At 46.0% G+C, this 23,071-nt stretch overlaps 1 protein-coding gene across 5 annotated transcripts in view; it reads left to right on the top strand.

Moving 5' to 3' along the window:
* The window catches only part of LOC138758512 (3',5'-cyclic-AMP phosphodiesterase 4B-like), a 274,729-nt gene that overhangs the window by 211,811 nt on the left and 39,847 nt on the right, over window positions 1-23,071 (top strand). For all 5 annotated transcript variants that reach the window (XM_069927510.1, XM_069927511.1, XM_069927509.1 and 2 more), the window contains 4 exons: window positions 3,579-3,615; window positions 8,694-8,764; window positions 14,882-14,925; window positions 17,089-17,201. In XM_069927510.1, coding sequence (XP_069783611.1) covers window positions 3,579-3,615; window positions 8,694-8,764; window positions 14,882-14,925; window positions 17,089-17,201 — 265 coding nt within the window. The remainder of the gene's footprint in view (window positions 1-3,578; window positions 3,616-8,693; window positions 8,765-14,881; window positions 14,926-17,088; window positions 17,202-23,071) is intronic.

Genomic DNA, 23,071 nt, shown 5'->3' with positions numbered 1-23,071 from the left:
TCTGCTAGTTCTGAAAGTAAGGTGACCTGCGTGTGGACCCAGTGTCGTCAGTTCCACATAAGCAAAAAGCATCTGAGTACATGGTTTTAATCCTCCATTACAATGTTATTTTTACCAATGGAATACATTTATTCATTTCCATGCACCATTGTTGTACTCTCATGCTCTCTTCCATTTTCCAAGTTGACATTATACATTTTTTTGCTATCGCTAAGGCAATCATAATGAATTTTTTTTGCACTTTATTCAATTTGAGGCCTAATTCTTTACTTCTTATGTTACTTAAAAGAAATATCTCTGGTTTTTTTGGTATTTTATTTGATATCTGATTTAATTCTTTCCAAAACGTATTCACTTTCGTACATGCCCAAATTGCGTGTATTGTTGTTCCCATTTCCTTCTTACAGCAAAAACATCTATCTGATAATGGTGAATCTCATTTTTTTAATTTTTGAGGAGCGATACATACCCTGTGTAACCAATTATACTGTACTATGCGTAACCTTGCGTTTATTGTATTTTTCATAGTTCCAGAACTTAACTTTTCCCATATTTCATTTTTTATCTTTATGTTTAGATCCTTTTCCCACTTCTGCTTAGGTTTATAGTTTATTTCATTTTACTTATCTTGCAGCTTAATGTGCATGTTCGTTATAAATCTTTTAATTATCATTGTGTCTGTAATCACATATTCAAAGCTGCTTCCTTCTTGTAATCTCAGTCTGTTTCCCAATTTATCCTTTAAATAAGCTTTCAGTTGATGATATGCAAACATTGTACCATGAGTTATTCCATATTTTTCCTTCAACTGTTCAAATGTTAATAAATTATTTCCCAAAAAACAATTTTCTATTCTTTTGATTCCTTTTCTCTCCCATTCTATAAAGGAAAGATTGTCTATTGTAAAAGGGATTAGCGGATTTTGCATCAATAGTAATTTTGGTATTTGATAATTCATTTTTTTCCTTTCTAAGTGGATCTTCTTCCATGTATTAAGTAAATGATGCAATAATGGTGAGCTTTTATATTGCACCAGCTTTTCATCCCACTTATAAAGTATATGTTCCGGTACCTTTTCCCCTTTTTTATCTAGCTCTATCTTAGTCCAGTCTGGTTTTTCCCTTATCTGGTAAAAATCTGATAAATACCTTAATTGTGCGGCTCTATAATAATTTCCAAAATTTGGTAACTGCAAACCACCTTTGATCATTTATCTAACGCTACCTTTGGATTCCTCCCTTTCCACAAGAATTTCCTTATTATTCTCTTCAGTTCATTAAAGAATTTCTCTGTTAAGGGAATTGGTAACGTTTAAAATAAGTATTGAATCCTTGGGAACACGTTCATTTTAATGCAGTTTGTCCTCCCTATCAACATTAGCGGTAATTCATTCCAATGTTCTAACTCTTCCTGCAATTTCTTTATTAGTGGCTGATAATTTAGTTTGTACAAGTGACTTAAGTTATTATCTAACCTGATCCCTAGGTATCGGATTGCTTGTGTTTGCCATTTAAATGGTGATTCTTTTTTAAATTCTGTATAGTCTGTGTTACTCATTGGCATCACTTCACTTTTATTTGCATTGATCTTGTACCCCGATATTTCTCCATATAGCTGGTCCATACATTAAGACCTGAAGACGTCCTGCTTCCTGAGAGAGCAGCCCCAAGCAGATAATCTCAAGCTCCATTAAATTTTGACTGAGCGCTTTCTCCTCATCGTTATTCTCCGCACTTTTAATTTGCACTTCCTATTGTACGATGTATAGGTTGACCTACTGGGAAAGCATGCATAGCGGAGTTTTAAAATTTGTCTCTGTACATTTAATATAATTTTTAAAAAATTAATTTATACATTCCGTGTGATAACAGACCATTTCAGTCCATGAGGACGTCCCGCCCAATTACAACCCTTGGTACGTTTTAACTGGTGGGAGGAAACTGGAGCCTCTGGAGTAAATCTGGCGAGAATGTATAAACACACAACGTAATGTTCGAACCCCAGTCCCGATAACTGGCGCTGTAACAGAATTGCTCCAACCGGTGTGCTAACTGTATATTAAACTACTCGATTCAATTCCTGCCCAAACCATAATGAAGAATTTCTTAATAGATGAAAGCAGGCATTTGAATACCCGAGGCATAAGCTGAAGATGAAGTGTTGGTCAACGGGATTAGTGTCAAGAGACACATAATGGCCATAATGTGATAGCTGAAGACCCTGATTTTGTGCACCTGGAGTCTGTGACTATGACTTAATGAATGATATGAAGTAAATTTAATCAAACTAAGGGCAGAAAGGATGACATTTATGGCAATTAACTTGAGTCTGTGCTGTCACTGAGCCAGGCCATAGCAGATCAAAGATTTCTCACAAACCATACCAAATGTTTAAATACAATAAAATCCCTGTTTTCCGGAATTAAAGCAGCTGGCAGCCTCAAGCAACCTGCAAAAAAATTGTAGGAAAATAAATAGGTAGAAAGTATGGAAGTTTAAAATTGGTGGTCCTCGTGGCCAGTTTACCGATCACGCAGTCTCAAGCAACTGGCAAATGCGCTTATCCGGCATGTCCCACTCATACCAGGGGATTTTCTTTTGCAGTATTTCCCATAATAACACAGAAAGCAAAACAATAACACCAAAAGGGAAACAGGAGGTAATTTTTGCAACCTTTGGAGATGTCAGGACATCCATCAATTAATTTTGTTTATGAGCAATTTGGAATAGTCTGGAGAGATTTAAAAGCAGGGACAAGTTTCCTGCTGGGAACCCCTGTGGCGAAGATAATGGATTCAGGCAGAAGGTTTCTGGATGACCTCCCAAGTTAGGAGAAGAGAATGAGGAACATTGACCAGGGGTCCAAAGACATGGATGAGAATTTCATCCGTGTCTCTCTTCAGTAACATCCCGTGGTCCAGCGATTCATAACCCTGGTTTAACCTTCCAATATGCATTAGTTTGCGTTTGTCCAAGTTAAGTTCCAGATGCCTTTCTTCCACCTACTTTCCTTGTTGATTTAGGTCTAGACAACTTGCACCATTGACAACGGCAACGCCAATTTTGGTGTCATCTGCAAACTTGCTAATTGTGCCACCTTGCATTTTTATCGGAATCGTTAGTGTACATTGACAGACAAGGGACCAAGCGATCTCTGTGGCAAGCAACCCTCCAGTACCACTACCTGTCTCCTACCTCCAAGCCAATTTTGTATCCCAATGAGTTATCTCACCCTGGACTCCATGTCGTTCTGACCTTCTGTGCCAGCTTACTGTGTCAAAATTCACAACTCCACCCTCTCCAAACTCCTTGAAATTCCACCTCAGTAAACTCAGTCAAGTTCATGAGTCATGATTACCCAACATGCCAAGCCAGAGTCCTTGCCTTTTAACAAATTGCACCTCCATCTGTAAACTCTTCCACGATACCTTGCAGAAATGTTATGTCTCTTGTTGCTATCTCCACCTCTCCCTCACCTGTGCACACCGTCTGTCTTTAGATGTGTCAGTATAGGTGATTTCGGTCTGTTACCAACTTGTCCATCTGTGTTGTCAACTCCTGTGTTTTTGTTTCTTTCAGTCATACCGAGGACCTTATCGTCACACCCTTTGCTCAGGTGAGTTGAAAGTTAAACATCTTCTTCCAGCCTGTCATGTCTGTGGGAATCTCCCTCACTGCTCCTCATCTGTAACCCCTGCTTTTTTACTCCTCATTCACCCTCATTCTCTCCGCAACTATATCACAAACTAAATAAGAATCCCTCTAATGTTCTGCTGTGGAATATTATCAGTGATGGGTCTGGAAACTGGATTCTACCCATTACTTTGAGATGTGGGGGGGGGGGGGGGGTGAAAGCATTCTCAGTTAAATTTTTGATTCACAGTTCTTAGTCAATTAGATTGTGGGGGATTGGTCTGCAGTTAAAACAAGGATCTGTGAACTACGGAAATCTACAGGTCTTTAACAGGCCATAAATTGGCTGGTGTGGGGAATAAAGAGGTTGCATTCAGCTCATGGAACTAGTGCCGGTTCTCTCTAATGGACTCCCTCCCTGGTTCTCCTCAGCATTTCCATTGGCCCGTTGAATCTGTTTCCAGGTGGTGACAGCTCCCTGACTTGAGATAAACTCCTCAATCCCATCAGGTTCCCCAATATTTGTGCCCTTGGGTAACTGCCGCTGAGAACAGTTTCTCCTAAATCTCAGTCAAAACTGTTCGGTAAATCTCCCCTTAAACTCTGCACTCAGGCTAAGGGCTTGCGCTTCCCCATAGGACCGAACTGGGACAGTCCCAGTAAATCATCTCCCCAACCCCCATCACCCTTGCTCTGATATCCAACAACGAGCAACAAAAATGTACCTTGGGTTGTGGGAGAAGAGTATGTGTCATTTCTGCCCCGATCTTCCCTGAGTAATCAGGTATGGGCCCCAACTATCAACATGTCCTCTATGTGGACCTCATCTGTTTCCTCTTCCCCCACAAGTAGATCTCCTTTCTTCAATATTAGTCCCTGGCTCCCTTTCCACTCCACTTGTTTGCGGAAGATTCATGCTCCCTTCCACCTTCCCTTTTTTCTCATGCCCTGTCGTACCCTTTTTGAGTTTTCTTCGCTCACTGAATTGTACACAAAAACTGTATTTTGAATCTGATATCTGCCTTTTTAAATTTAAATTTAGAATTTTTAAATTTAGACAGAACCCAATGTAATAGGCCCTTTCAGCCCATGAGACTGTACTGCCCAATTACACCCAATTGCCCCCACCCCCCCTTGGTGTGTTTGGACATTTGGAGGAAATCCACGGGTTGAATGTACAAACTCCTTACAAGAAGCGCCAGATTCGAATCCCGGTCAGCGTATCTACCCCACGCACTTTTCCATCACCCCTTTAACATTGCACTCCCATGTTTAAAACTCTCCCCCCTCATTCTTCCCACTCAATGCCTCACTTGGTTAGATTTCACCCATCGCCCGATCGCTTGGGGCGTGCGGGTGGAGGGAACTGGCCGGAAATGCAATGGGGTGAAGTGCGTTGAATGGCTCTCTTCACTATTTACCATATTTGTGTTGTCTGCAGAACAACAATTATCAACTGATCCCTGGGGAAAACTGAGGATTTCCCCTGTGTCTGAAAACCAGCCATCTGCTCACTGTGTTCAGTAATTTAGCCAGCTCACCACATCCCCTTTTATCCCACGGGCTTCAGAGGTTCTACTCAGTGGTACTTTCTCATAGCTCTTTTGAAAGTCCCTGATAATTGAATGACTGGAATTTATTCGCCCATGTTTTCCCAAGTCTCAGATTTTCTGCTCAGACGGAGGCTGTCTGGCCTGTGGTTCCATTATCCCTCTGAGCCAGCAGCACTCTCAGTGGAGCTTTTTACCAAGTAGGGGATATGAGGAAAAGGCAGGTAAGTGGATATGAGTCGATCATCAGATCAACCATGATCTCATTGATGGGCCGAATGGGCGACTCCTGCTCCTGCTTCTTATGTTCTTATTTTCTGGATTCTCGGACAGTTTTTTAAAAATGCAAATCTAAGGAGAATAAAGAAGAGGTGATAGTTTATTATTGAAATATTTTTCATATAAAAACAAAGTAAAGAAAAACAAATAAATATTTATTTTTTCATTTTGATGACTTCTGTGCACCTGTGGCGTTTACGTATGCGCCCATTAAATTTTAAAAGTTTGAGAGTTTTCAAGAGGTTTGAATTCTCAAGTGGTCTGGATTTCTGGGTTTTTAATTGCAGGAGGAGTGTAAATGGGAGTTTGACAGTCAGCGTGGACTTGTGGCCAAAGGGCCTGTTAGCCTGTTGTGACATCCTGGTGTATTTTAAAATGTGGCATAGCATTAACAATACTTTGAGCCTTTATCAATACCCTCATCTAATATAAGGATTGTGGCTAAAGCATTGCTAATGTCCAGTCTATCTTTCCTCAAAGACCCTGAGATGAATCCTCTCCTCTTCTGCTGTGGCAATAGCAATATCTTCACGATAGGAACAAATGTAGCATCCTCATAACACCATAAAACAATGGAGGAGAATTAAGCTATTCAGCTCATCGAGTCTGCCCCACTATTTAATCATGAGCTGATCCATTGTTCCCACTGCCTGACCTTCTCCCCATAACCTTTATGCCCTGGCGTAATCCTATCAATCTCTGGTTTAATGATCTGACCTCCACAACCACCTGTGGCAACAAATTCCACAAATCCACACACCCTTCCCCATTCTGGTTGAAGTAATTCCTGAACATCTCTGTTCTAAGTGAACACCCTTCAACCCGAAGTTGTGCCCTCTTGTCCTAGATTCTCCCACCTGGGGAAACTACCTTTCTACATCTACTCTGTCCACGCCTTTCAACATTCAAAATGTTTCAATCAGATTCCCCCTCATTCTCCTAAATTCCAAAAGCTGTCAAACACTCCTCAGGTGTTATCTCTTTCATTCCTGGATTGTCCCAGTGATCCTTCTCTGAACCCTCTTCAATCCTATCCCTCCATTGGCTCTCTGTCATTCTCAACTTGGCCGCAAAAGATTAGCGCTACCATTATCTTTCGACTTGTTCTGTCTTTGTTCCTTTTATAACCTTAATTTTTTTTTATATATCTCTTGAATTCTGCATACGTTGAGCTTGGCATTCTATTTCATTTTGAACTTTGTTTCATTCATTAATAACATTTGGTCCTCTTTCCCAACAGATGAGCCCATATTCAACCATTCCCCTATTTGTAGGCTTTCTCTTTCTCGTGTGATCTTTGTTTCCTGTCTGTCTGGACCACATTCATTTTTACCTCTACCCATGTCCATTCTCCTGGAAAAGCAGCCACCAGAAAAGCAGAAATATGCCGTTTGACGCAGAACCAGAATCCAACCTATTCATTCTACCTTGCTCATCATCCTGGCAACACATGGATTAAGGAATCATTTTAATTAAATTTAGACATACAGCACGGTAGCAGGCCTTTCGGCCCATGAGCCCATGCTGCCCAATTTTTACATCCCGCACCCCCCCCCCCCCCAACCCTGTACGGTGGAAGGAAGCTGGTGCCCCCGGGGAAAGTCCACGTAGACACGGGAGAATGCACAAACTCCTTGTGGACAGCACGGGATGGGAACCCCAGTCCCAATCACTGGCGCTGTGAAGGTGTTGTGCCAATAATGTCACCCTATCACTGCCTCCTCCCTGAGTTTTTTTTTCCAGACTGTGTTAATGAGTCTCCTTAACCCACAGTTTAATAACTGGAAAATGCTTCAATAGTTGCAGTCAAATTGGATGAGTTAGAATAGACAACTGTCGGCAGGAGTAAGATGTGCCAAAGGGCTCGCTTTCATACAGTAAAACTGATTCTTAAATTCTGAGAATTAATTATGATAATGAGATTATTGACTGTACATTGAACAAAATATATATGAACCAAATTTCATACCTGCTGCAGTGAAACATGAACTTCATGGAAAAAAAAAACTATACAATATTATGCATTAAATTAAAATAGATAAGTGCAAAAGCTAGATTAAATAGTAAAGAAAAAGATGTCGTATTGCTGAGGCTGGTGTAGTTGAAGGAGAGTGCAGAAGGAGCTTTAATCAGCAAAACCACGTAGCTTCCCTCCACACCTATCAACTCGGCCTCACCTCCATTACCCACACACCTGCCCTGGCCCCCTCCACCCCCCCCATACGTAACACGGACAGGATGCCCCTTGCCCTCCGCTACCTCCGTCATTTCTGTCACCCATCACATGATTCCCACCCACCGCTTGACACCCATTCCCTCTCCTCCCCACTCTGCCCTCCCGCAGGGACTGCTCCCTCCGTGACTTCCCTCGTCCACTCCTCCCTCCCCGCCAGTCGTTCCCTTGGCACCTACCCCTGTGACCACAGGAGGTGCTCCACTTATGCCCGTACCTCCTCCCTCGCCGCCACTCGGGGCCCCAAACAGTCCCCCAAAGAGAATCAGCGCTCATGAATCCGCAGGGGACATCTGCATCCGGTGCTCTCATGAGGTCTCCTCTACATCACAGAGATTAGACCCAGACTGGGAGATTGCTTCATTGAGCACCTCGGCTCTATCTGCCACAATTGTGAGGTCACCTCTTTCAATTCCCCATCCATTTCCTTGCTGACATATCTGTCCACAGTCTCATGCACTGCCAATCTGAGACCAGTCACAAATTGGAGGAACAACACCTTCTCTTCCCAAAGGCATTAACATTGACTTCTCTGGTTTCCCCCCTCCCCATCTTTCTATCCTTTCCTCTAGTTCTGTCTCTCTTCCCTTTTCCCTCTGTCTCCATTTACAGAGCAAAAAACAATATGCCCTCCACTATCACTTCTCACCTCTCCCCTCCTGTCCTCTTATCATATCTAATTAACACCTTTTGTCTGTTGGTCTGGACTCCTCCCCACCCATTCTTCCCTTCTGTCTGCTTTTTACTCTCACCTTGAAGAAAGCTTCAAGCCAGAAATGTTGGTAATACATCTTTACCTCCTGCAAGACTGGTTGAGTTCCTCCAGCGTTTGTGTTTTTTCTACAGTCACAGTGTCTGCAACTTCCACGTTCCACTCTGACCTTTAATCCAGCTCTTGTTGCCCCTGCCCTGCAAGTGTTTGATGGGATCATTCGGGGGAAATGATGCACTGGGACAAAGCTGCGTGGACCTGCTTATTATTGATTACTTTCTTCTCAGATCTTGGCGAGTCTGCGCAGTGTGAGGAACAACTTCACTGTCCTGGCAAACACTCAAGGACCTCCGAACAAGTGAGTGGCGAGCATCTGATTGCAGCTCCAATGCGTTGTCCAGTCGCAGAAATAAATAGGGTGTGGACATGCCCTTGGGCCCACTGAGTCCATTCTGGCCATCAGACATCCACTTCATCTGCTGCTGACCCATTTTATTTTCTGTGTGTTCTCGTCAACTCCTCGGGATCCTTCCGCTTACCTCCAGGGGCAATTTACAGCGATCTGTTGGTCCAGTAGCGTGCACGAGTATGAGGCAGCTGAGCACCCAGGGTGAACTCGCTGATCACGGGGGAGAACCTGTAAAGTCAGCTCTATGAATGATTCACTGAGGTGAATGTCTAGTCTCACCTCCACCAATCATATATGCCCTAAGACATAGGAGCTGAAATAGGCCATTCAGGCCATCGAGTCTGCCCCGCCATTTAATCACGAGCTGATCCATTTCCCTACTGCCCGGCCTTCTCCCCATATCCTTTGATGCCCTGGCTCTTCAAGAACATATCAATCTTTGCCTTAAATACACCCAATCGTCTGGCCTCCACAACCGCCTGTGGCAACAAATTCCACTGATTCACCACCCTCTGGCTGAAGAAATTCCTCCGCATCTCTGTTCTAAGTGGACACCCTTCAATCCCAAGAAACTGTGCCCTCTTGTCCTGGTCTCTCTCACCGTGGGAAACAACCTTTCTACATCTACTTTGTCCGTGCCTTTCAACATTCAAAATATTTCAATGAGATCTCCCCCCCCCCCCCCCGCACCTCTCATTCTCTTAAATTCCAATGAGTACAGGCCAAGAGCTGTCAAACACCCCTCATACGAGAACCATTTCATTCCCAGGATCATCCCAGTGAAGCTCCTTTGAACCTTTTCCAATGTCAGCACATCTTGTCTGAAATGAGGAACCCAAAACTGCCCACAATCCTGTGAGTGAAGTCTCCCCAGTGCCTTATAAAGGTTCAAGATCACATCCCTGCTCCAATAGTCTATTGAAATGAACGCTAGCATTGCATTTGCCTTCTCCGCCACCAACTCAACCTGCAAGTTTACCTTCAGGCTCTCCTGCACGAGGACACCCAGGTCCCTTTGCATCTGGATTAATTTCAATCTTCTCCCCATTTTAAAAACAGTCTGCGCATTTTATTTTTTTTCTACTGAATTTCTACACTTCCTGACATCGTATTTCATTTCCCTCTTCTCTGCCCGTTCTAATCTGTCTAACTCCTTTCCCACCATGTGGGTCTGAGTCCATCCTGAAGCCGCACAGATACCCAATCCTTTATCCGGAACCTTTGGGTGATAGTGTATTCCGAATGTCAGATTTTTCCGGATTTCAGAACAAAATCCAGCTGCCCCAGATTTAAGTCCACCCGAATTGTGCTGCCGTATCCACCCCCTTCCAGTCACGCTGCCGTCTCTCTCCCCCTCGCCCACTCGAGTCGCGCTGCTGTCTCTCCCTCCTTGCCCACCCGAGTCGCGCTGCATCTCTCTCCCCCTCGCCCACCTGAGTCGCACTGCGTCTCTCTCCCCCCCTCGCCCACCCGAGTCGCGCTGCGTCTCTCCTCCCCCTTGCCCACCCGAGTCGCGCTGCCGACTCTCCCCCGCCCCCTGCCCAACCTAGTTGCGCTGCTCTCTCTCTCTCTCCCTCCGCTGTACCAGCACCAGGAAAAAATGCCGGTTTTTGGAGCTTTCCGGATTTTAGCTGTCCGGATAAAGGATTGTGAACCTGTATTGACCCTAAATCACAGAGGTGCCACTGGATCTTCTCATCCTGCTCCTCCACACACTTTACCCCATTTCTCTCTATGGCATTACATCTCCACTTAAATTTCTCAGTCTGAACTTCCAATGAATATTACATCTGTGTTGTACCTCAGAAGAAGGACATCCATCTTCAAAGATCTTCCTTCTGAATGTGTAATCAGATGCATTGCTGGCCGGCCTTGCCTTTATGCCTCTCCACTTTAACGTTTTAAATTTTAAGTTAGAGATGTAGCGCAGTAACAGGCCCTTCTGGCCCACGAGCTCCGTGTCGCCCAAATATACCAATTAACCTACAACCCCGGTACATTTTTGAAGGGTGGGAGGAAACTGGAGCCCTTGGGAAAAGCCCACCCAGACTCAGGAAGAACATACAAGCTTCTTACAGACTGCACCAGATTTGAACCCGGGCCACTGGCATTGTGCGAAGAAGTGTGCAGACTGGCTGCATTACTACTCTCTGTGTAAAAACCTACCCCTGATGTCTCCCCTAAACTTTCCTCCCTTCATTTTGTACAGGTGTCCCCTGGTGTTTTCTATTGCTGACCTGGTAAAAAGGGCGCTGGCTGTCCACCTTATCTCTGCCTCTTGTCAACCTCTATTAAGTCTCCTCTCATCCTTCTTCGCTCCAAAGAGAAAAGTCCCAGCTCTGCTAACCTTGCTTCATAAGATATATTTTTCAATCCGGGCAACATCCTGGTCAATCTCCTCTGCACCCTCTCCACAGCCTCCACATCCTTCCTGTTATGAGGTGACCAGAACTGAACACAATATTCTAAGTGTGGTCTCTCCAGAGATCATGACTTGTGAACCTTGTCTAATGAAGCCCAGCTGTGTGGGGATCTGTGCAGGTGCACGCGCACGTGTATGCTCTGCACACCAGAAATCAATTTACTGTAGAAGTTAATTCTGTGTAAAAGCTGACCTCCATTTTTTGCCTCAGGCACCCACCGATCCAAGTCCCTGACTCCCTGGCCACGGACTCTTGCCTGGGTCCCAGCTGCCCGCCCATCCTAGCTCCCAATGCCCTGGCCACCCGCCCATCTGAGCTCCTGATGCCCCAGCCGCTGTCTCTTGCCCAGGCCCCGACCGCCCGCCCATCATAGCTGGCCGTCTGCCCAGTTCAAGCTACTGACGTCCTGGCTGCCTGCCTGTCCAAACTCCTTAGGCCCTAAACACGATCTACCACCTGATTCTGGCCACCCAAGCTCTGGATGTCTTGACCACAGACTTATCTCCCGGTCCCAGCTGCCTGCCCACCCATCCGAGCTCCTGACAGCCAGAATTTCACAGGTATTTACTGCAGTCAAAAGTAGTATGCGTGTAATAGTCAACCCCATAAATTTTACTCTAAAAATTGGTCCACGAAATTCGCATATATATGGTATAGCCCAGAATGGAATCAGGAGCAAGGTTTTTGCCTGTGTCTGTTCTGTTGAATATTGTTGCAGTGCACACTTTTGTCTCCAAATGGCAGAAGTAAGCTGCTGTGGGGAAATCCCTGGCTCCAAGGGCTGGAGGGGGATTTTTCTGCCCATTTTCAGGGTGTGGAACTCTCAACAATCACCGTGTAAAGAATCTGCTCACGAAAAAGCAAACTCAACATTAAATGAACCCAGTTGAATTACCACCAATCATTATTTATTCTGAGTTTGTCCTTGTTTTTTGTGTGTCCTTTCCCATGTCCTGGGCTGATCTCCTTTTCCCATGTATTTCTCCATGTTCCTTCTCTCCCCTCACTGTGCCAGGGTTTGTAGTGGAAGTTAGTGCTCAGTCTCCAGTGAATCATGTCCCTGCTTAATATTCTTGAATCAGTCATCCCAATACTGGTCAAGGACCCCTTATCCAAAGGGTTTGGGAGTCCGCTATCCCCTTTAAGCTGCACTTGCGCCCATATTTTTGCAAAAAGCACAGAAAGGAAATTCATGTGCATTCAAAACAGAGCATAAAATCTGAACTAAATATGTTACTCCGTAGAATGCAATCACACTTGTATTACATTAAAACATGCCAATACAGTTTATTAGCCAGAAGAGAAAGGCTGTGCCAAAATTGTCTTGAAACAATTTCAAATTTATATTTGTACAAACATTCAGTGCAAATGCACTTTTCTCACAGAAAAACAGTGTTCAAAACATAACATTTTTGAGCTCACTGACTACTAAATATTAGAGGGAACATTGCTTTGGGCCAGACATTTTTAAATTTTTGCATATTTTTGTATTTTGAAACAGTGGAACAAAGCAGCACAGTAGCACCAGTGGAATACTTGTATTAGCGGTTAAACAACAGCTTTTGGTGCATGATGCCACAAGTGAAAAATTCGCATGAAATAATGTTTAGTACTTCCCAAAAAAAACTTGATTTCTGCTTACAAAAGACGACCACCTCCCTGACAACCTGCCCACTGCTGCCGCGCTGGACCTGACACCTCCCCACTGCCGTCGCGCCCGTCCTGACACCTCCCCACTGCTGCCGCGCCCGTCCTGACAACCTGCCCACTGCTGCAACGCTGGACCTGACACCTCCTGACTGCCGCCGCGCCCATCCTGACACTTCCCCACTGCTGCCGCGCCCGTCCTGACAACCTGCCCACTGCTGCCGCGCTGGACCTGACTCCTTCCCACTGCTGCCGTGCCCGTCCTGACACCTCCCTACTGCCGCCGCGCCCGGCCTGACACCTCCCCACTCCCGCCGCACCCATCCTGACAACCTGCCCACTGCTGCGACACTGGACCTGACACCTCCCCACTGCCGCCGCGCCCATCCTGACATCTCCCCACTGCTGCTGCACCCGTCCTGACAACCTGCCCACTGCTGCCGTGCTGGACCCGACTCCTTCCCACTGCTGCTGCGCCTGGCCTGACACCTCCCTACTGCCGCCGCGCCCGGCCTGACACCTCCCTACTGCTGCCGCGCCCAGCCTGACACCTCCCTACTGCCGCCGCGCCCAGCCTGACACCTCCCTACTGCCGCTGCGCCTGTCCTGACACCTCCCCACTGCCGCCATGCCCGTCCTGACAACCTGCCCACTGCTTCCGTGCCGGACCTGACTACCTGCCCACTGCTGCTGCCGCCGGACCCTGACACCTCCCCACTGCTGCCGCGCCGGTCCCTGACTATGGTTCCCACTCCTGCCCGGGAGCCCAAGGCGACTCCCTCGATGCAGAAGGCAGCACTCCTGATGTTGAGAATGGAGTCACCAACTCCAGCCGATGCTGAAGACTTGGACCCAGCTCCGTTCGGCATCTTCCCGGCCCGAAGATTACATTTTTTTTTACTGTTATTTGTAATCAAACTGGCACCAACAGAGCATCAGAGCCCCACACGTCCGGTGTTGAATTTTTTTTCCACTCGCGACGTCATATCGACGCTAAAAGCAAATGGGATTTTGGATCATTTCAGTTTTTGGATCTTTGGATAAGGGGTACTCAGCCAGTATGTTTTATGCAAACTGTTATGACATTTATGGTGTTGACGTGTGCACTTCACATGTCTGCATATACTGTGCCTCCGCAAACCATGCTTCTGTGTTTAGTGGTTGAATGTGATGTCTGCATGCAGTAACTCCTGGTACTGAGTCAACATTTAGTGTGCGCACTTCAATCCTTGTTTGTGATAATACACAATGCATCCATGCAAATCTTGACAGAGCATCACATCCGTATCTACCATGTCGATGGGCTTCCATGTCTTTAAGGGCGTGTCATGTTGGGACTGTCTGTGACTACATTCATCTGTCATGTCTGTGGCGGGGCCTCTGTGTGTTTGTGTCCTCTCTGTACAATTATAATTGTCTCCGTACTCTCTCGCCTCACGTGTGTGATCTGTGCTTTCACGCTCGCCCATAGTTGTCAGGTAGTTAATAAATGAATCCTGGCTGTACATTTATGTCGGGTCATGCCACTGTTCTCCTGGTCTCGTGCCCAAGCATCAACCTGTCATATTTGTCGTGCATCACGTGTGTGCCTTGTGTGGGTGCACACACATCACACCTGCGTGGATCATTGTCTGGGTTTGTTCTGTCTGTGCCAAATCCATCTGCACTTGTCATTCTGAGTATTTTATGTCTGTATACATGTCTGCATGCTTGCTGAACCCAGTCTGTGACGGCCAACATTTATCCCATCTCCACGTTGTCTGTATGTTTCATTTCTCTTCATGTATCTGGCTTCTGTGCTATCTGCAGGTTTCATATTAGCTCACCATCAGCATTGTGTATTCAGTTTGCATATAAAATACACACATATCCTGCCTGTATCTGATGCTTGTGTCTGCTCGCTGCCTGCGTTTGTCATGTCTGGGCGCTGCCTGTGAGCATCACGTCTTTTGGTGCTTTCATTGACACTAACTAGTTGTTCTGCTTTCCTTCACAGGAGGTCTCCAGTGGCACCTCAGCCTGCACTCTGCACCTTATCAGGTAACAGAACCTTTCTGTGTCATTAAAGTAATTACACCTCTGCCTTCCCATGGCACCTGGTCAACAGGAGTGACTAGTTGATGGTACACTTTCTGGACCCACCCCACTCTTCCTGCCCCAGCACCCCTTCCATTCCACTCGTTCAGACACTGGCCTTGTGTTACGTAGAAGCTGTGGATGTCATACAGAGGCAGGCAAGTGTATTATCAGCTCCCATTTCCCTTGAAAATTCCATGTGTGGAGGCCAATGAACAACTTCCCTTCCAACCACATAGCAGCCAGTGTGGGAAGGACCTGTGTGAGAGAGAATGTGTTGGAAACACAAAAGGTTGCAGATGCTGTGATTGTAGTAAACACACCAAAATGCTGGAGGAACTCGGCCGGTCTTTTCAGCATCTATAGGAGACAAAGATATATTGCCGACATTACGGGCCTGAGCCCTTCGTCAAGGAAAAATTAGTAAAGGCAGAAGCAGGATATATCTGAAAGTCTCAATGGGGATGAATCTAGACCAACAAAAGGTGTTAACTGGATGTGGTAAGGGTCGAGCTGGAATTTATCATGTCGGTGCAAAAGGAGTCAGGGAAAGGAGAGACAACAGGGGAAGAAGGAGGTTGAAGGGGTCAGAATTTAACAAAAGCCAGAGAAGTTGATATTAGTGCCATCCAGTTGAAGGGCATCCAGTCAGAAAATGAGGGCATCCAGTCAGAAGATGAGGTGTTGTTCCTCCAATTTACCAGTGGTGTCTCAGTCTGACAGTGCACGAGACCACGGGCGTGGGCTAAGGGTGGTGTCCAGGCAAGAATGCAGGCTAAGCTCATGTCATTGGTGTGTAGAAAATAATCAGACAATTTGTTTGAGACATACAAGATCCTGAGGTGTTATCAGAAAAGAATATCTTCACATTAGTCATTTTGAGGGAGAGTTTAGAACTAGGATTCACTATTTGAAGATAAGGAGGCATTCCCTAGTGATTATGAAGAGAGGTGGCCAAACCCTTTTGCTTGCGGGCCATGTACAGAAAAATATAAGAAGTCACGGGTCAAACAATATTAAACCTGGTAGTTTTCAGTCACACTGTAATAAAAACACCAGTCCCATCAAAAATTCATTTTCTATCAAAATAAATATTCAACACCATTGAACTGATGAACTGTTGTCGTTACTGTAGTTTACTGATGTGCTCACATATTACAGTTGGCATTTCTGTATCTGCTGCTCTTTAAGTTCACAGTAAAACTCTCATTCAAAAAGCTGGGTTCAAAATAAGAACAAGAGAAAAGATCAAGAAAGGGACAAGGCCGTCTCCAACATCCCTCCACAGTTCTCAGCGAATTGGCCCAAGGGCCTACCTTAATGATAAAGATTCAATGTGTAAATCTGTAGATAGGCCATTAAAGTCAGTAGATTCCTTGCAAATCAAACACACTCCCCCTTGACTTCTTGGAAAGAGTGTTCATTTTCCCACTGTGTGAAATATTCATCACTCCCTTGTTACTTCCCATCTTTACTATTTCACCATGTAGACAATGGGTAGCATTGCAATGATCGGTCTAGAAGTTGTTCAAATTGGCGGCGACATCTAGTGTTGAAACGAAGAAGTGCAATATACACACAGTGCATTTTACTGTTAGAGACTACGTTCTAACGGATCATATTACATTTTATTTTCAAATTCATCCTGGACCACTTAAAAAAATGAGCATCGTTTGCCCACTCCTGATTACGAGGCATGATTTTGTGTCTCTAAGAAGCCCATGTTTTTGGAACTCTCTTCAAAGGGGGTAGGAAACAGAATCTTTAAATATTCTTAAGGCCAAGATAGATAGATTATTGATAAGCAACAAGGGGTATGGGGAACGTGGAGAGGTTTCGTGGATCAGCCATGACCTATTGAATGATAGAACAGACGAGAGGGTCAGCTCCTGCTCCGAATGTACACAAATATCCAATTGTGCGAATGCCCTTGTGCGGGTCAGTGGGTGTGCAAGCAAAGGGATGTGAGCGGTGGCAGCTGTGTGTGGGAGGGGCTATGCGCTCAATGGGGTGTGGGAGGAGCAGAATCCCGCAACCGCGTAACGCATGTCAAGTCCGAGGGTCGGGGCTGCTCCGCTTGAGTGACCTGCAGTGGATCTTTGCCCCCTCCCCCTTCCCCCCCATCAGATGAAACGTACCAGCAGCTGGCGAAGGAAACACTGGAGGAGCTGGACTGGTGCCTGGATCAGCTGGAAACTATCCAGACCTACCGCTCGGTCAGCGAGATGGCCTCAAACAAGGTGAGAGAAATCCTGAGGGTTAATGAGGGAAGGGTGGGGGGTGGGGAGGGGATTTACAAGGGTGTTGCCAAGACTTGAAGAACTGAGTTTCAGGGAAAGGTTACGAATTTGTTCCCTGGAGTAAGGAAGAATGAGGGGAAATTTGATGGTACAGGTGCCTAACCTTTTATCCAGAATTCTGAAAACTGACACTCTTTACGGTAGATGACATCTGCTCATCGAGGATGGAGTTTAGCATCAAACATGTCCCGACGCGATCTTCCTCAACTCCTTTTCCACTACTTTATAAGCGCTTATGAATTGCCTATACTGACCCTGTCCAGCGTCTTGGTGCTTTCAGTTGGCCTGGCGACAGCTCAGTGGCTGTCATTGCTACCCATAATCACCCATGCAGTTGAAACCACTGTACCAGTGCCAGCACAGGGGAACCAAGAAGGGGGCTGTTCTCCTGGCACTGGTACAGCAGGTGTGTGTGAGAGAGAGAGAGAGAGAGAGAGAGAGAGAGAGAGAGAGAGAGAGAGAGAGAGACGGAAGTGCGATTTGGTCAGGCGAGGTGGGGGAGATGGCAATGTGACTTGGGCGGGCAGGGTGGGAGACGGCAGTGTGACTCAGGTGGGTGAGGGCAGAGAGACGGCAGCATGACTCGGGCAGACGGGGGGAGACGGCAGTGTAAATCAGGCAGGCGAATGGGGGTGATGGCAGCATGTCTCAGGTGGGCGAGGGGGGAAGAGAGACGGGGAGACGGCAGCGAAACTCAGGTGGGCAAGGGGGGAGACAGCAGTGCGACTCAGGTGAGCAAAGGGGGAAAGATGGCAGCGTACTTAGGCGGGTGGTGAATTCGACAACGCGACTTGGGCAAGTGAGGGGGAAGAGACAGCAGTGCGACTCAGGTGGGCAAAGGGGGAGAGATGGCCACGCGACTCAAGGTGGGTGGTGGATTTGGCAGCGTGACTCGGGTGGGTAAGCAGGAAGAGACAGCAGCGCGACTCAGGTGGGCGAGGGGGGAAAGAGATGGCAGCGTGACTCAAGTGGGCAAGGGTGGGGAGAAACAGCAGCATGACTCAAGGTGGGTGGTGGATTCGGCAGCGTGATTCGGGTGGATAAGGGGGAAGAGACAGCAGCGCGACTCAAGTGGACGAGGTGGGGAGAGACAGCAGCACAACTCAAGGTGGGTGGTGGATTCAGCAGGGCGACTCAGGCCGGCTTAAAGGGATGGAAATCAAAATGATTCCGAAATCTGGAAGATTCCGAACAACGGCCAGTGTCCGGTCTTGATGATCTCAGATAAAAGGTTAGGCACCTGTATCACAATTATGAAGGGTATAGACAGAGTAAATGTAACTGGGCTTTTTCCACTGAGGTTAAATGAGATAAAAACTAGAGGACATGGGTTAAGGGTGAAAGTGGGGGGAAAATTTAAAGAAACATTAGGGGGAACTTCTTCACCCAGAGAATAGTGGGAGCATGGAACAAGCTACCGTCTGAATTGGTAAATGCAGGCTCACTTTGGACATTTAAGAAAAATTTGGACAGGTACATGGATGGGAGGGGTACGGAGGGATATGGTCTGAGTGTAGATCAGTGGCACTAGACATAAGTATAGGTCAGCACAGATTAGAAGGGCCAAAGGGCCTGTTTCTCTATGTAGTGTTCTGTGGTTCTATGGGAAGTGTGGGGGTGGTCATGGCTGGGAGCTGAGGTTGATGGTGGGGAAGGTAAGGGACTGGGAATGTTGAAGAGGGACATGCCAGGGGTTCTGATGATGGGAGATGTTGGGATATTGAGAATGGAATGTGGAGCAGGACTGGAGTGAGGGGATTGGTGGTGGCAGGACAGGGTGGGATCGGGCAGGTCATGAAATATGAAAGTCTGCGGGCACCGTGAGTGAAGTAAAAACACAGCACTGGAGAAACTCGGGAGGTCAAACAGTGCCCTTTATATCGCAAAGATAAAGATGCATAATTAACATTTTGGGCTTGAACCCTTGATTAAGGTATGAGCAAAATATAGGCAGAACCTCCACCTCCTTCCCTCTCCATTCACAGAGACATCCCCCCACCCCACCCCCAGTCCCATTTGCTGGTGAGCCCTCCCTCGCTTATCCACCTATTAATTCCTGTGGGAATGTATTTCCCCCTCCCCCCCAGCCCACCATCTTGTTTGGACAATTGTGAAGATTTTTTCAGCTCCAACTTGAAATATTAGTTATGTTTCTTTATCTTTTCTATGTAAAGTTCACTGTTTGACCTGCTGAGTTTCTCTAGCATTGTGTTTTCGTTTGGGCAGGTCACATTGCACAGTTTGGGGTAAGTGAGCATGCAGTGTGGGAGAGTGTGAGGTGGGTGGGGATGTGAATGCTGGGGGTTGGGGTGGGAAGATGCAGCAGTGAGGAGGGAAGTGAGTGGTTTAGGTTGCCAGTTCACTAACCTCAGTGGCCCTGCAGGGGGAAAAGCGAAAATCAGCGGCAAAACATTTTTAGGTCAGTTGAACTCGCACAATGAGTCAGCATCAATATGCGATTCAACAATAAAAGTCAATTTAATGTTTCTCTAAATTCCCACGTGTCTTAGCAAATCTGAAATTATATTTGTGTTCAGCTTGAAGTTGTCCATCATAATGCTCGATTTTTGGACAGGAAGCAAATCTTTTGGACAAATGTGTTGCCAATTGCTTGGTACAAGGGTGACCTGCCATTTCTCAACCCTTGTCTGAATGTTGTCTACATCCTGCACAGCCTTCTTGAAGTTTAAAAAAATTAAATTTAGACATACAGCACGGTAACAGGCCCCTTCGGCCCACAAGCTTGTGCCGCCCAATTGACCTTCAACTTCCCCACCCCCCGGCTACGTTTTGAATGGTGGGAGGAAACCGAGGCCCTGGGGGAAACCCATACAGACACAGGGAGGACGGACAAACTCCTTACAGACAGCGCGAGATTTGAACCCCAGTCCCGATCACTGGCGCTGTAACAGTGCTGTTCCTCAGATCTCCAGTGTTTCACACACTGCACGACCTGGAGGCTACCCTCACAAGTCCTCTGGGGACTGGCTGGGATCTTGAAGGACAGCGGAGGGGATTCCAGAGCCTTTTCAGCTAAATAATTACAAGCAGGATGAAGAGGCTGGCATTTATCGAGTGCAGCGATCTCGGACGGTTATAAAGATGGGTTCAGATGCGGTAGCAAAATGATGGCAGGATTTGAAAAAAAGGAAAGAGCATTTTAAAGTTACAAATTCCATTTGTAATTGCGTGGTGTTTACTTGATCTGGTCCACATGTGATGCTAAACCTGCCCCAGGTGATTGACTCCTAATATGCCCTCTGAAAGGGCCTAGCAAGTCATCGCCGCCTTCCTGTTTGGCAGTTATGGCTAAATTTTGCCAATGATACCCAGGACCCAGACAATGAATGTTCAGTAAGACCCCTGTTATCCGTCACCTGTGGGGATCGTTCAGTGTCGGATAAATGAATTCTCTGGTTGCTTAAGATTGCATGTTGTGTGGATTGGCAAAATGACCACTGGAATGCCCATTTTAAATATTCATATTTTTAACCTATTTATTTTCTGCCCTTTTTTTTGCCAGTTGCTTGAATTCTGGATAATGGGAATTTTACTGCATTTAAAAATAAATAAATTCATCCCTGCTCCTCCTTTAAAGCTCTCCTTGAACCTCACCTTTGGTCACCAACTCTAATTCCCAATGCAGCTTGATATGTAAATTCACTTTCATAACAGGGGTATTTTACTCTGTTAAAGAACCCAAAATAAATGGAATAAAAACAGAAAATTCTCAGCAGGTCAAGCAGCATCTGTGGAGTTTGAGACCAAGTTAAAGCTCCAGGTGGGTGCTGCTCACTGGAGACTGTTGTTGGGAGTTGGCCTGGTTGAAGATGGGGTGTTCTTTTAGAAAATAAAGATATCTTTCTGTTCAGCGATCATTCAGAAACACCTTCACATGGAATAAAATATTTTCCGTGCATTAATTCATTTGATGAGTAACTGGGACACTGCCGTATATCCCAGAGGATCTCGCAGAGAGCAGGAGGAGGAATACTGAATTGATCTGGTTCTGCTGGCAGGAGGCAGGTGTTAGGTGTTAGTCAGAAAATGGCCAGGAATTCTGGGGCACTCGAGGGACGATAGGGTCAACCGTGCAGTATGAGATGAGAAACGGTTCGCCTAAACTCTAGGAACGTTCCCGCGAGAGCTAAATAAAAGTCAGGACTCTATGGATGAATAAAATAGAATAAAATTAGCGTGTGACAAATGCTAGGTTGTTAATGCAAGTGAGAACCAGTCATATTACAGAAACTTCAGTGGGGAAGTATGAAAGAAAAGGCTGCCAGCAAACTCAAAAGAAACATAAAACTATCCCATGGACGTAGACCATAAGACATGGGAGCAGAAATAGGCCATTCAGCCCATCACATCTGCCCCATGATTCAATCATGAACTGATCTATAATAATTTGATGACCTGGCTAATCAAGAACCTATCGATCTCTGCTTTAAATATATCCAATGACTTAGCCTCCACAACTGCCTGTGGCAACAGATTCCACAGATTCATCTCAAGAAATTTCTCTGCGTTTCTGTTAAGTGGACGCCCTTCAATCCTGAAATTGTGCCCTCTTGTCCTGGACTCTCCCACTATGGGAAACAACCTTTTTACATCTACTCTGTCCACACCTTTCAACATTCAAGATGTTTCAATGAGATCCTCTGTCATTATTCTAAATTCGCCAAGAGCCGTCAAATGCTCCTAGCTCTTTCATTCATGGAACCATCCTTGTGAACCTCCTCTGAACCTTTTCTAACATCAGCAAATCCTTTCTTAAATAAGAAGCCCAAAACTGCTTGCAGTAAGTGAGGCTTGCGGAGAGGAGGAGGGGAAGTGGTGCAGAACAGAAGCTGAAAGGGGATTTATTCGCAGTGGCAGAGAGTGAGTCCTTAGTCTGCCGCTGGAATCTCAGCGAAGGGGGATTATTTGAGATTTGACATGGGTTGAAAATTGATCTTAAAAGGGGTACTAGAAAAATCGGCCACACACAGTGGATAAAATGGCAGGTCTTAGGAAAATACAGATGCTGAATATCAGAAATTAAAGCAGAAGGGGTTGGAAATTAAAGCAGAAGGGGTTGGAAATTAAAGCAGAAGGGTGATTCAGTGGCAGAGCTCGTTAAGCTACTGTCTCATGGTTCCAGTGACCCAGGTTCGATCCTGAACTCTGTTAATGACTGTGTGGAGTTTGCATGTTCTCCCTGTGACCACATGAGTTTTCCCCCAGGTGCTCCAGTTTCTCCCACCAACATGCAGATTGGTACCATATGCATGTAATGTAAAAGTTAATTTCTTCCCTCACAACCCCCCCCGACCATATTTTTGGCCACAGCCTCCCACCCACCAGAGCTCTTGATCCCCCAACTCCTACCTGGGCCATAGCCACCCACACTTTCAAGCTCCTGACCTTGGACTCATGCCGAGGCCCATCAGACCTCCTGATGCCCCGAACATGGACTTACCATCCAGTCCCAGCCACCTGCCAACCCGTCCGAACTCCCAACATCTCAAATGATGCAGGTACCCACTGCGGTCAAAAGTAGTCTGTGTGTAATAGTCTACCCTTTTAAATTTACCCTAAAAATTGGTCCAAAAATGCAACTATTATATGCGTATATAGTTCATTTGCTGTGATAAATTGCCCTGAGGGTGTGGAGAGTGGTAGAATCTGGGAGCAGCCGAGGGAAATATTTGGAGCATTAAACAAGATTAGTGAAAGATTGGTGTAAATGGATGGATGAGGGTCAGTATGGAGCTGCGGGCTGAAGGGACTGTTTCTGTCATGCATGACTGTGACGTTGAGGGTAAGGC

This window comes from Narcine bancroftii, chromosome 3, assembly GCF_036971445.1.
Source record: "Narcine bancroftii isolate sNarBan1 chromosome 3, sNarBan1.hap1, whole genome shotgun sequence".
Taxonomy (NCBI): domain Eukaryota; kingdom Metazoa; phylum Chordata; class Chondrichthyes; order Torpediniformes; family Narcinidae; genus Narcine; species Narcine bancroftii.
Note: the sequence above shows the minus strand (reverse complement) of the source record. Positions and strands in the feature narration are given on the sequence as shown.